The sequence below is a fragment of the Eubalaena glacialis genome, chromosome 7, assembly GCF_028564815.1.
Source record: "Eubalaena glacialis isolate mEubGla1 chromosome 7, mEubGla1.1.hap2.+ XY, whole genome shotgun sequence".
Classification (NCBI taxonomy): Eukaryota; Metazoa; Chordata; class Mammalia; order Artiodactyla; family Balaenidae; genus Eubalaena; species Eubalaena glacialis.
Window position 1 is genome coordinate 64,968,514 of NC_083722.1, and position 13,298 is coordinate 64,981,811.

At 48.3% G+C, this 13,298-nt stretch overlaps 1 protein-coding gene across 1 annotated transcript in view; it reads left to right on the plus strand.

The window, feature by feature from the left end:
* XYLB (xylulokinase) overlaps positions 1–13,298 on the plus strand; it is a 43,942-nt gene that overhangs the window by 20,013 nt on the left and 10,631 nt on the right. Inside the window, exons 11-15 of the mRNA XM_061195255.1 lie at positions 2,171–2,211; positions 2,784–2,899; positions 3,695–3,810; positions 4,463–4,536; positions 8,970–9,066. Coding sequence (XP_061051238.1) covers positions 2,171–2,211; positions 2,784–2,899; positions 3,695–3,810; positions 4,463–4,536; positions 8,970–9,066 — 444 coding nt within the window. The remainder of the gene's footprint in view (positions 1–2,170; positions 2,212–2,783; positions 2,900–3,694; positions 3,811–4,462; positions 4,537–8,969; positions 9,067–13,298) is intronic.

The following is a 13,298-nucleotide window of genomic DNA, read 5'->3' on the forward strand; positions in this document are numbered from 1 at the left end:
CAGACGAGGGCCTCCCTGTCCCTGCGCAGGTTCTGTAGAACTTCACATGGAGCCCTGTTGTCAAGGCACAAACCCAAACTCAGAGCAGGTTTTGGAGAAGGGACCCTCGTGTTCCTGGTCTGAGGTGAGGTGAGATAGAGGCTGGTAGACAGTGGCCAAATTCCTGCAGGAGCAAGGCTTGAAGCCTGTCGCTCTGTCCCCTGGGCGCCTGATTTGAGAGGCAGCTCCGGCCTGTGGTGGGCACGTTCTGGTGCCCCGTCTCCTGGAGGATGCCAGGCCCCAGTTCCTGTCTGCCCTAAAAGCTGAGTCACCCTCAGAAAGGAACAGATGGTGCACAAGCGCGGATTCAGGACAATTCTGTGCTTTGTGGGCCATGTTTGTTTGCCTTTCAAAATGAAAGTAACTTCATCAAGTCTCGTTAGAAACAAATGTATTGTTTTTTTGTATTGGAGCATTGTTGACGTACAATGTTGTGTTACTTTCAGGTGTCCAGCAAAGTGATTTAGTTATATATATACATATATCTATTCTTTTCCAGATTGTTTTCTCATATAGGTTATTACAGAGTAGTGAGTAGAGTTCTCTGTGCCAAACAGTAGGTCCTTGTTGATTGTTTTATATATATTAGTGTGTCTATGTTAATCCCAACCTCCCAGTATTTCCCTCCCCCCCGCCCCCCGCCTTTTCCCTTTGGTAACCATAAGTTTGTTTCCTAAGTCTGTGAGTCTGGTTAGAAAAATGTATATTCTTTACACCTACTCTATCAACTAGAAGAATGTCAGGGAGAATAATGGGCCTGCTTTTGAGCCACAGAAGCATGAGCTTCTGGGCATGTTTCAGAGGGAACAACAAAGAAGCAGCTTCCTAAACCGTCCTTTTGGACTGCGGTTTCAGGCTGAATGCTGGAGGTACCAGGCAGGTAGCCCTCAGCCGGTCCCTCCCTAAGTCTGACCTTCACTTTGCTGCTGCCTTAAGTAATACATTAGTCTTATGCTTTTTTTTCTTATACACAAGGGATACCTCTTCACTGCAAGAAAAAATTTTAAGTACCGACAAAGGAATGATGTAAAAAAAAATCATATGTAATCTCTTAACCCAGAGATAACCACAGTTAAAATTTTGAGGGCTATCATTCCAACCTTCTTTTCCTATGCCCATAAATAGTTTATTTTAACCAACCAAGGCAATATTTTTGTGCAGCATCATTAGTGGTTGTTTAGGTTTCCACTGTTCTGGCATTTACTTTGCCAGTGTCCCTCAGATGGAGCTGGGAGATAGAGGTAGGCGTGGCTTCTACCGTTGAGGCCATGTGAACATTATCTTGTCCCTTGTCCCTATAGCAGCGGTCCCCAACCCTTTGGCACCGGGGACCAGTTTCACGGAAGACAGTTTTTCCACGGATGGGGGTGGGGGGTTGGGGGGGATGGTTCAGGCGGTAACGCGAGCGATGGGGAGCAGCAGATGAAGCTCCGCTCGCTAGCCCGCCGCTCACCTCCTGCTGTGCGGACCGGTAGGGGGCTGGGGACCCCTGCGGCCTGTAGGATAAGCTCTGGGAGGTAGGATTCCTGAGTCCAGGGCTCCGACACTCTGCTGATCGTACCTCTGCAGCAGTGTTTGAGTACACCTGTTCCTGCCCACATTTCTCCTGCATTCATTCATTCACTCAACGTTTAGGCCTGCTGCTACCTGGCAGACCTTCTTTCAATTCCAGGGTGTATCAGTGAGCAAGGCAGATAAACTTCACTGTCATGGGCCTCACATAAAGGGGACGGTCAACATGACCTTGCCCCTTTCCATACCACTGAGGTGGGGGAAAGCCCCTCACTCCGGCCTCGCCTTTGTCTTTCTCTGCCGTGTGTATCCTGGTGTCTTGACTTGGCCCCCTTGGTCCTCTGCACTCCTGGGAGTGCCTAACAGTGGGTGGGAAGTTTGGACCCCTTTAGATGAGGTTTCTGAGTCCAAATCAGAGGGCCTGACCACAGAGACTCCACCCTCTAGCCCTTGGGGCGTCCTGAGCCCTTGGCTCACCCTGTTCCTGCGTCCCCCTTAGCTTGTGGACTGGGGTGGGAGATGGGGGCTGCACTCCCATCTGGCGGGGTGGGGGTGACTGGTTTGCTTTGTGGCTCTCATGTGACCCCCTGCTAACCACAGGCTCCCCTCCCATTCTCAGCGTCGCTGGCAGGCATGAGGCTGGAGGAAGGTGACATTGCGGTAAGGTGACCACTCACTCCCTCAGGCAGGGTCAGCTTTCTGCCCCAGGGGACGACGGTACTGGGGTCTCAGCAGCATCTTTGCTGCCTTATCAGAGGGGCTTCCAGGGTCAAAAGGCAGCTGAGGGAGGGGATAGGGAGACCCAGGCCCTAGGACCTGCCCACAGGTTCTCTCTTAGAAGGTCAGTTGCCTTTGCTGAGCAGACAGGTCCCCTGCCTGCCTTGACAGTGGCCAGTCGTGGTGAGCACAGTGGCAGAAGGGTCAGACCTCGGGCTAGAGGACTGTGGGCTCCCTAGGCGATGAAGACATAACCCAGACCCTTCTGCTTCTAGTGGGAAACCCGTTGTCACCCGAACCACGAGTTAGAGGTAGTTGTAGTAAGTTCTAGAATATCAGCCCACAGGATCCATGGGAGCTTGAATCTGGGGAGCTGACTTTGGACTTTGGTGTGGGAGGGTCAGCAGAGGTTTCTCTGAGGAGGTGGCGTTTAATCCGAGGTCTGCAGCCTGAGGAGTGAAGCGATGGGGGTCAGGGTGCATGGAGCTGCCTCCCCTCTGCCCGTCTCTCTCCAGGTCAGCCTGGGCACCAGCGACACCCTATTTCTCTGGCTCCAGGAGCCCACGCCCTCCCTGGAAGGCCACATCTTCTGCAACCCGGTTGACCCCCAGCACTACATGGCGCTCCTGTGGTAGGTTGGGTGGGGAGGAGGAGGTGCGGGCAGGTCTAGCACCACGTGGAGCCCCCCAGGTCGTTCCACTGCGCAGGCTCTGGGGGCAGCTGAGACCCCAGGGACTCACTGGGTCTTGCTGAGAGCAGAGCTGGGTGGGGAAGCACCCAGGACCTGAAGTCTCTCCCAAACCGAGATACAGATCCCACCCCCAACACCTGTATCCTGTGTGGCCTGAGGCAGACTCCGTAGCATATCTGAGCCACACTTTGCTCATAAAATGAGGAGAATAAGAGGTTTACTTGATAGTGTTGTTATGCTATGTCTGGCACATGGTGGACCTTCAACCAATGGTAGCAAGGACATCCTGCTTCCTGACAGTTCTCATGGAAGGGGTCTGTTCTGCACCCTCCAAACAGGCATTTGGGGACCTGCTGGAAGCTACTAAGGGAGGGTTTTTAGCCTTGAAGCTCCAAGAACCACTGGAGAATATGTAGGTCTAGTAAATCTGGCCAGCCCTGCCCCTTGTCCAGGTGGTACAACGTGCTGAAACCAACAGCTATGTCTCTCCCTGGGGCTCCTTTGTGGCAACCTCCCCTGTAAACAGAGCCCACGACAAGTGCATTTCCTGGTGACTCCCAGGGACATGCGCTGGGTCTGATGCCTGAGGAGGAACCTCAGATCCCTGCTGTGCACTGGCTGGGGTTGTGGTCCAGCCTGACCTGCAGCCCTTCTACCTGGGACTCTTCACCAAAGCCCGTGGGTCCAGTCAGCAAGCACCAGGTCCCCCCCTCAGGGTTGTGTGCACTTCTGCAGCTTTAAAAACGGCTCCCTCATGAGAGAGAAGATCCGCGATGAGTTGGCTTCCAGTTCCTGGAGCGAGTTCTCTAAGGCGCTGCAGTCCACAGAGATGGGGAACAGCGGAAACCTGGGTAGGCTGTCTGGGGATGCCTGGGTCTGTGAAGGGGCAGCAGCTGCTGCGGGGAGGGGCAGGGCCAGGGAGAAGCCAAGGGGAGCCCTGACTGTCTGCACTTCTGCTCCATGGGCCTTAAAACTAGCGTGAGACCCCATGATCTGAGTGAGGTGGGGAGTGGCAGATCAGGCCAGAGCTGCATCTTCTGTGCCCCTCAAAGCCCCTGGTGACAGCATCAGAGATGGCAGCCACAGTGCCTACTCTGCCCTGGTGCATGCCCACATGCAGCTTTCTGCCCCAGACACGAGGTCTTGTTAGGAAAAGTGCCCAGCACTGGGGCAGGCCTTTTGAGCAGGGAGGGGATGTGCCTCCCTTAGTCAAACCCATGCTGGTATTTTAGGGTTAGTTGGACAGCTAGCTGTCTCCTGGCCTGGGCGGCCACATGAGAGCAGGAAGAGCTGTCTCCGCAAAAAGCTAGCCTAGGCCTTTCCAGTTGCCCTCCGTCCTGCTGGAGAGAAGGACCTGAGAATATTCACAGGTCTCCAGGAGATAGGGGGTCCCAGGGAACAGGGATATAGGGTCATTTCAGCCTGCTTTTTTCTAAGGCTATTGAGAAGCTGATCTTTTGTTTTTGACAACTGACAGCTAATCTCTTCCTGGTCTTGTTTCAGGTTTTTATTTTGATGTAATGGAGATCACCCCTGAAATTATTGGGCGTCATAGGTTTAGTGCAGAAAACCATGAGGTACGTGTGTTATTGGTATTGGAGCTACATTGGCTCCATTTTTGACTATTTAACAAATGCCTATCAAATTATGCTAGTTTTAGGGACCTCATTCATTTACTCAGCCATTGATAAAACAAATACTTAAAAAATTTTTCTTTACATTGAAATATTGTTGATTTACAATATTGTGTTAGCTTCAGATGTACAGCAAAATGATTCAGTTTTTTTTTTCAGATTATATTCCATCATAAATTATCACAAGATATTGAATATAATTCCCTGTGCTATACTGTAAATCCTTGTTGCTTATATATTTTATGTATAGTAAGTAGTTTGTATCTAATCCCATACTCCTAATTTGCCACCACCCTCCCCCGCCAGTAACCATTAGTTTGTTTTCTATGTCTGCAAGTCTGTTTCTGTTTTGTATATAGATTCATTTGTATTTTTAGATTCCTCATATAAATGATATCATATGATATTTATCTTTCTCTGACTTACTTCACTAAGTATACCACTCTCTAGGTCCATCCATGTTGCTGCAAATTGCAACATTTCATTCTTTTTTATGACTAATACTCCATTGTATAGGGACTTACCTGGGTCCAGTGGTTAAGACTCTTGGCTTCCAATGCAGTTGTGCATGGGTTCGATCCTTGGTTGGGGAATAAGATCCCATATGACGTGCGGCGTGGCCAAAAGATATTTTTAAAAATATATGTTCTGTTGTATATATACCATATCTTCTTAAGCCAGTCATCTGCTGATGGGCACTTGGGTTGTTTCCGTGTCTTGGCTACTGTAAATAATGCTGCTGTGAACGTTGGGGCTTCACGTATTTTTTCCAATTAGAGTTTTCCCTGATATATGCCCAGGAGTGGGATTGCTGGATCATATGGTGGCTCTATTTTAGTTTTTTAAGGACCCTCCATACTGTTCTTCATAGTGGCTGCACCAATTTACATTCCCACCAACAGTAGGAGGATTCCCTTTTCTCCACACCCTCTCTAGCATTTATTATTTGTTGACTTTTTGATGATGGCCATTCTGACTGGTGTGATAATTAGTGATGTTGAGCATCTTTTCATGTGTCTGTTGGCCATTTGTATGTATTCTTTGGAAAAATGCCTATTTAGGTCTTCTACCCATTTTTTGATTGAGTGTTTGTTTTTTCAATATTGAGTTGTATGAGCTGTTTGTATATTTTGGATATTAACCTCTTGTCAGTCTCATCATCTATAAATATTTTCTCGCAGTCCATAGGTTGTCTTTTCATTTTGTTGATGTTCTCTTCTAGGAGTTTTATGGTGTCATGTCTTATATTTAGGTCTGTAAGCCATTTTGACTTTATTTTTGTGTATGGTGTGAGGCAGTGTTCTAACTTCATTGATTTACATGTGGCTGTCTAGCTTTCCCAACACCACTTGTTGAAGAGACTATCTTTTCTCCATTGTATATTCTTGCCTCATTTGTCATGGATTAATTTACTATAGGTGCGTGGGTTTATTTCTGGGCTCTCTATTCTGTTCCATTGATCTATATGTCTGTTTTTGTGCCAGTACCATGCTCTTTTGATTACTGTAGCTTTGTAGTATAGTCTGAAGTCCTGAAGGGTTATGCTTCCACCCTTGTTCTTTTTCCTCAAAATTGCTTTGGCAATTTTGGATGTTTTGTGGTTCCATATAAATTTTAAGACTGTTCTAGTTTTGTGAAAAGATGTCATGGGTATTTTGACAGGGATTGCATAAAATCTGTATATTGCTTTGGGTAGTATGGCCATTTTAACAATATTAATTCTTCCAATCCAAAAGCATAGGATATCTTTCCATTTCTTTGAATCATCTTCAGTTTTCTTTAATAATGTTTTATAGTTCTCAGCATATAGGTCTTTAAGCTCCTTGGTTAAATTTATTCCTAGGTTCTATTTTTTATGCCATTTTAAATGGGATTGTTTGTTTACTTTCTCTTTCTGATATTTCATTATTAGTGTAGCAGATTTCTGTATATTAATCTTGTATCCTGGGACTTCCCTGGTGGTCCAGTGGCTAAGACTCCTCGCTCCCAATGCAGGGGGCCCAGGTTTGATCCCTGGTCAGGGAACTAGATCCCACATGCCGCAACTAAAGATCCTGCATGCAGCAATGAAGATCCTGCGTGCTGCAACTAAGACCTGGTGTAGCCAAAAAAAACCCCAAAAAAACAAACAAACTTGTATCCTGCTACCATGCTGAATTCATTTATTAGTTCTAATAGTTTTTGTGTGGAGACTTTAGGGTTCTCTATATAAAGTATCATGTCATCTGCAAATAGTGACAGTTTTACCTCTTCCCTTCCGGTTTTATTTCTTTTTCTTGTCCGATTGCTGTGGCTAGGACTTCCAGTACTATGTTGAATAGAAGTAGTGAGAGTGGGCATCCTTATCTTGTTCCTGAATTTAGTGGGAAGGCTTTCAGCTTTTCACTGTTGAGTATTAATGTTGACTGTGGGTTTGTCATAATAAAACAATACTGTTGATGTGCTAGGGTGCACTCTAGATGGTGGGGCATCAGCAAGATATAAGACAGATGCTGTACTTTCTCACAAAGAAGAGTGTGGAACACCTAAGTGTTCTCCCTGAGCTAACGTGTGCTCCCACTGATTGTCATTAAGCATCTTGGAGCCTGTTTCCTTGGCCAGCCGTATCCTACACCTCCCATCTCCAGATGATGAATTTCCTCCTGATTGAAAGAGCCTCTGGCACAGGAGGCACTAACATTTGCTGATGTTTATTGAGCACAGTTTAGTTCCAGGCACTATGTGTGTGGGTTTCTTTATCTTCCTCATTTACCTCTCAAAGCAACTCTGTGAATTAGGTATTTTCATCCCCTTTACAGATGGAGAAACTGAATATCTCACCCAAGGCACTAGGGCCTAGGTGGTGGAGGCAGTCAAACCCAGTCCTTTCTGGCCCTAAAGCCGCTATTTTATTTGCCCTCCACCACACGACCTTTCCCAGGAGGGATTTGGTTGATACTTGCTGCTTGGAATTGACTTTTCTGTGAGATGGTTACCAGAGTCATCACCACATTTTGGATTGGACCTGAGAGACTTTTCTGACCCTAAAAGGTGTCTGGGGAATTTCAGTAAGTCACTCTGTCTAATAAGTGTAATAGAGTTGGTGTTGTATTATATGCCGATGATGGCATTACACATTGTATTGTAGATGGAAAGCTTTGTCTAAAGTATAGGGAGTTCATCTCAGTCTTCTGGTGGGGGTCAGTTTGGTTTCTGTTGCTCGTAGAAAGAAGACATGCCTGTTCTCTTTTGTGTAAATCTGTCTGGGTTTATCAAGAAGGGAGTTTTCTTCATTCATTTCTTCAATCAACAGATATGTATGATTGGTGCAAACAAGACAAACAGGGTCCCTGCTCCACGGAACCCAGTGTCTAGGAGGATGTAAACAGGTGAACGAACACACACACGATTACGGTGTTTGATGTGGCTCAGACGGGAAGGAACAAAGCGACGTAGGGGAAAGCAGGGCATGTGCCAGGGACTTGCCTTGGATAGGGTGACCAGGTGGGCCTCCCTGAGGAGGTGGCCTTTAGGTGCAGACTTGAAGGATGAGAGGGATCCCACGTGGGAAGCTTGGGCGGAGTCCTGGCAGAGGGAGCAGTTTAGGAACTGAAAGTAGGTGAGTTGGGTTGGAGCAGTTCCTGAGGGAGGGAGCGGTGGCGTCAATCACTGGTCTCAGGGGCTGGGGAGTGGGGTGAGGCTGGAATTGGTGCCATTCGGCTTTAGCTGGAAGGGCAAAGGGCGCGCCACAGTGGTGGGTTCTCAGCACAAGCTCTCCCTTCATGAGCATCAGCTACATTGACCAGGCTCTGCTGTCTGCTTTTTAACAACCCTGAAACATAGGTGTTCCCATTACCTCAGTTCTGTTAAGAAAGAAAATGAGAGACTCAAGAGGGAGGAGATACGGGGATATATGTATACGCATAGCTGATTCACTTTGTTATAAAGCAGAAACTAACACACCATTGTAAAGCAATTATAGTCCAATAAAGATGTGAAAAAAAAAAAAGAAAGAAAATGAGGCTCAGTAAGATGTACATTAACTTATTCAAGGTCATAGAGCTGAATGGCAGAGGCAGAACTGGAACCCTCGGCAGCCTGAAACCGAGCTCTCCCATCCTCTGACTCCCCGAAGTGATACACGCGTGAGGCCGTGAGCATGTGTGTGTGCGTGTGAGTGTGTGACAAACAAGTTAGTGGTTCAAGAGCACAACTATGGGTGAGCTCCAGTGGAGGCCTGAGTCATGAGCTCTGAATCTGGGCCAGTGTTGAAAAGACACCACACACATGCACACACCACATACATACACACCACACACATACACACAGACACACACACACACACACTGAGTGGACAATGAGAGTTCTTCACTCTGCCCACTTTCTCCCGGAATCAGGTCTCAGCATTCCCCTGGGACGTGGAGATTCGAGCACTGATCGAAGGACAGTTCATGGCCAAGAAGATTCATGCCGAGGGCCTGGGCTATCGAGTCAGTAAGTGAGCTGCTGGCGGGCTGTGTTCGGGGGTGGGCGCTAAGGGTTCTGCGCATACCCTGAGGTGCTTGAGACCCTTCCTGGCCTTCAGGCCAGGCCTAGTGGACACTGTCTGTTAAGGCTCCATTACAAGGGCCTTGTTCATGCAGGAGGGGCGTGGAGCCTGGCTCCTGGTGGTGGGGTGAGAAAGCGATCGACTGGCACTGTGGGCAGGCATAGACCAGGAGGCAGGTTGTTCCTGCATCTCTGCTCCGTCCCCAGGAGCCTCATCTCCTGGCCAGGAACTATAGGACTTGGGAGATCTTTCTGTAACCCTAAGCTCCAACCTGCAGACTAAATGTCCTAAGCTCTGGATCCCGAGGACACGGGCAACGCAGGTGGGAAAGGTCTAGGCTGGGGCCATCACTGGACCTTCACCTTCTAGCCTGGGCAGGTCCCATCTGCCTGTGGGGCACGGCTCTGGGCATTTCAGCTTGAACAGGGAAGAGAGGGGATGTAGAACCACTGTCAGAACTGAGAGACCTGCAATGGAGAGGGCAGAACCAGGGCCGGGGGAGGCCCATGGGGAAGGAAGGGACTTCTAAGCACTTGAGCTATGGAGTGGGGGCAGCTTTAGGAGGTCAGCAAGTTCCCCTTTTTAATGGTGCTGCAGTGGTCTGGCGGGGGGCAGGGGGGGCGTCTGAAGGAGGTTGGACCCGCCGACCAGAGAGTCCAGGTTTCCAAGATGTATTGTCCCTCTGGGCCAGCCGTGGTCAAGAGAAGGTAGAAAACCCCTGAATCCTCTTAGCTTGAAGGCCTCCTCATGATACTTTTACGGACAATCCTATGTAGTATATGTTTTATGCCTTTGAACCAAATAAGCAAAAGGATACTTTAAAAATAAGCACTAGGTAAACCTTTTTGAAAACCTGTTAGGCAGCATCTACTAAAGCTGCATACACGTCCACCCAGCAGCTTCACTTCCCGGTGGATGCAAGACAGAGATGTGGACGTGTGTTCACTAAAGACGTGCAGGAGGACACTGCCGGTGGCCCTGTGCTTAGCACCCCACGCTGGAAACAACACAGTGCCCATCGATGGTAAGATAGATGCCTTGTGGGGTGTTCAGGCGACATGATCCTACACAGAAGTGAAAATGAACCAGCCTTAGCCACGCGCAACAAAATGGATGAATCTCACAAATGAAAACGCTGAGCAAAAGAAGCCAAACCCAAAAGTACGCGTGGCAGATTCTGTGGACATCAGATTCAAAAGCAGACAAAACTATCTGCTGTTGTTGGAAGTCTGGATCGTTAGTAGTTACCTTTCGGGGGTCATGGAGGGCCTCTGGGGTGCTGGTGAGGCTCTGTTTCTTAGGTTACACAGGTGTGTTTAGTTGTGAAAATGTGTCAAGCTGTCAGCTTATGGTATGTATGTACATTTGTTAGGATGTATGTTATAGTTCAACAAAATTTTTTAAATAGGATGAACTTTATAAACAGTCCCACTCCTCTCCATCCCCCCACCCAGAGTGTAAAAAGAAATTCCCCAAAGGTCTCCAAAGGCTCCCAAGGTCCCTGAGAAGTGAGCCCAGGTGAGCAGGGCAGAGATGGTGCTGAGGTGGGCGTGAGTGACTGGCAGGAAGGGTTTTCCGGTCATCAGGAGGGGGCACTTTGGGGGGCTGGGGGTCTGTCTCCACCGGCCCAGTGTGAGGGGAGAGGCAATGAGGGCAGAGGAGCCCTCCTGGGCTCCAGGGGTCTAGTGTGATCATGTCATCGTTCCCAGCCTCTGAAGCGATTCTTGTGCAAAACAGCATAAGCTTACTTATCCTCTTAGCAAGCTTAAGGGCCGAATCAAACCTGTCCTGCCAGCTCTGCTGGGTTCTTCTCAAACAAGATCACATGAATGAATGCGCTTGAACCTAAAAGGGTAAAAGGGCTGCACGAACTGTAGGCATCATGCTCCCAGTGGCTGCATGGCTTGTGGCATCGTGGGATCTCTTTTTTTTAAAAATAAATTTATTTATTTATTTTTGGCTGCATTGGGTCTTCGTTGCAGCGAGCGGGGGCTACTCTTCGTTGCGGTGCGCGGGCTTCTCATTGCGGTGGCTTCTCTTGTTGCGGAGCATGGGCTCTAGGTGCACGGTCTTCAGTAGTTGTGGCACGCGGGCTCAGTAGTTGTGGCTCGCGGGCTCTAGAGCGCAGGCTCAGTAGTTGTGGTGCACGGGCTTAGTTGCTCCGCGGCATGTGGGATCTTCCCGGACCAGGGCTCGAATCCGTGTCCCCTGCATTGGCAGGCGGATTCTTAACCACTGTGCCACCAGGGAAGTCTGGGATTGCGGGATCTTAGTTCCCTGACCAGGGATTGAACCCCGGGTCCTGGCAGTGAAAGCGCGGAGTCCTAACCACTGGACCGCTGGGGAATTCCCTAGAGTTTCATTCTTGAACTGTCATAATCTCGTTTTAGTAACATCTAAGAAGAATAAAAAGACATTTGAAGTAACACTGATGATCACGATAATAATAGCTGCCGACATTTATTGCGCACGTACTGTGTGCCCAGCCTGGTTCCTAAGCACATTATGTTTATTAACAACAGTGTCTCTGGGGTGGGTACCAGTATTACTCCTGCTTCACAAAGTAGGAGACCAAGTCTCAGAGTGTTATATCACTTGCTTGAGGCTCAAAGTGTTACATCACTTGCTCAGAGCTTCTGAACCAAGCCAGTCTGGTTCCAGACTCTGGGTTCTGAACCACGGGGTTACCTCTGCTTTCTTTAAGGAATGATCACTTTCTTGATGTTTGTACACCGTGAGACATATGCACCCAGCTGGGCGGGGCTAAAGCCATTGCCCCTTTTCAGCTTATATTTCGATGTATATTTCATTTTGTTTAGGTTGACTTATAAGAGCAGAAAAGCCTTATAATAGCAAGTTTGGAAAATAAAGGAAAGAAAACTACCTATAATCCCATCCCCTCCTCTCCCCAACCACTCCTGCCATCTAGGACCGTTTTCTTCCAGTCTCCATTATGAGTTTGTTTTTTATAAAGCCAGAGTTCTATTCCCTTTGTACCTACAAAGAGGACATACAAACCTAAAAGTGTGTCAAAGTCTTCATGGTGCTTTACATCATGCCCAGCTGACTTTTCTTGCAGTCGTGAATGGAGCATGTTTTGATTTTCCAACATGGAATCACACTGGAACATCTTCCCACGTCCTGGATTGTCTCCTTAGCCGGCTGACATTCCTTCCCCTTTTCCCAGCCCAGGTACTCTCTCTTTTTTTTTTAAATTAATTAATTAATTTATTTATGTTTGGCTGCGTTGGGTCTTTGTAGCTGCGTGCAGGCTTTCTCTAGTTGCAGTGAGCCGGGGCTACTCTTCGTTGTGGTGCGCAGGCTTCTCATTGCGGTGGCTTCTCTTGTTGCAGAGCACAGGCTCTAGGCACGTGGGCTTCACTAGTTGTGGCACACAGGCTCAGTAATTGTGGCTCACAGGCATTAGCGTGCAGGCTTAGTAGTTGTGGCCCACGGGCTTAGTTGCTCCGCAGCATGTGGGATCTTCCAAGACCAGGGCTTGAACCCGTATCCCCTGCATTGGCAGGTGGGTTCTTAAACACTGCACCACCAGGGAAGTCCCCAGGTACTCTCTTAATGGCTGAGGGTGAAGATGGGGGAGGCTGAGAGGAGGCAGCAGAGCCTTATAACATTTATTTGTTTTAAATACCTGCATAATAAATGAATGCCTCTTCATTGTAAAAGAGTCCTGTGACGCAGGAATGTAGGGATCTAAGCACTATGAGATTACAGAGCTCTCTGTTTTTCTGCCCTGCCCCCAGCTTCCGCATCACCACTTACACGGTCCATGGGGGAGAGGAGGGGGTGAGGAGGACTAGCTCTGCCTTTGGGACGCCTCTCCCACACCAACACCACCTAATGCTTGGCCGGTTTTTCTGTCCTGGCAAAGTTTATGTGCCTCTGGAGGATCACTATGCCATCTATCTCGTACTGCAGGTACAGCAAGTTAGCGCTTGAGGGCTCATCTCATTCTAGGATTTAATTTATTTACACTTCTTTGCATTTACAACTTTTTTTTTTTTTGGCCACGTGACATGTGGGATCCCCAGTCGACCAGGGATCGAACATGTGCCCCCTATAGTGGAAGCGTGGAGTCTTAACCACTGGACCGCCAGGGAAGTCCCTGCTTTTACAACTTTTTGATAGTATTAAATAAAAATATGTTTTTGTTTGTTTA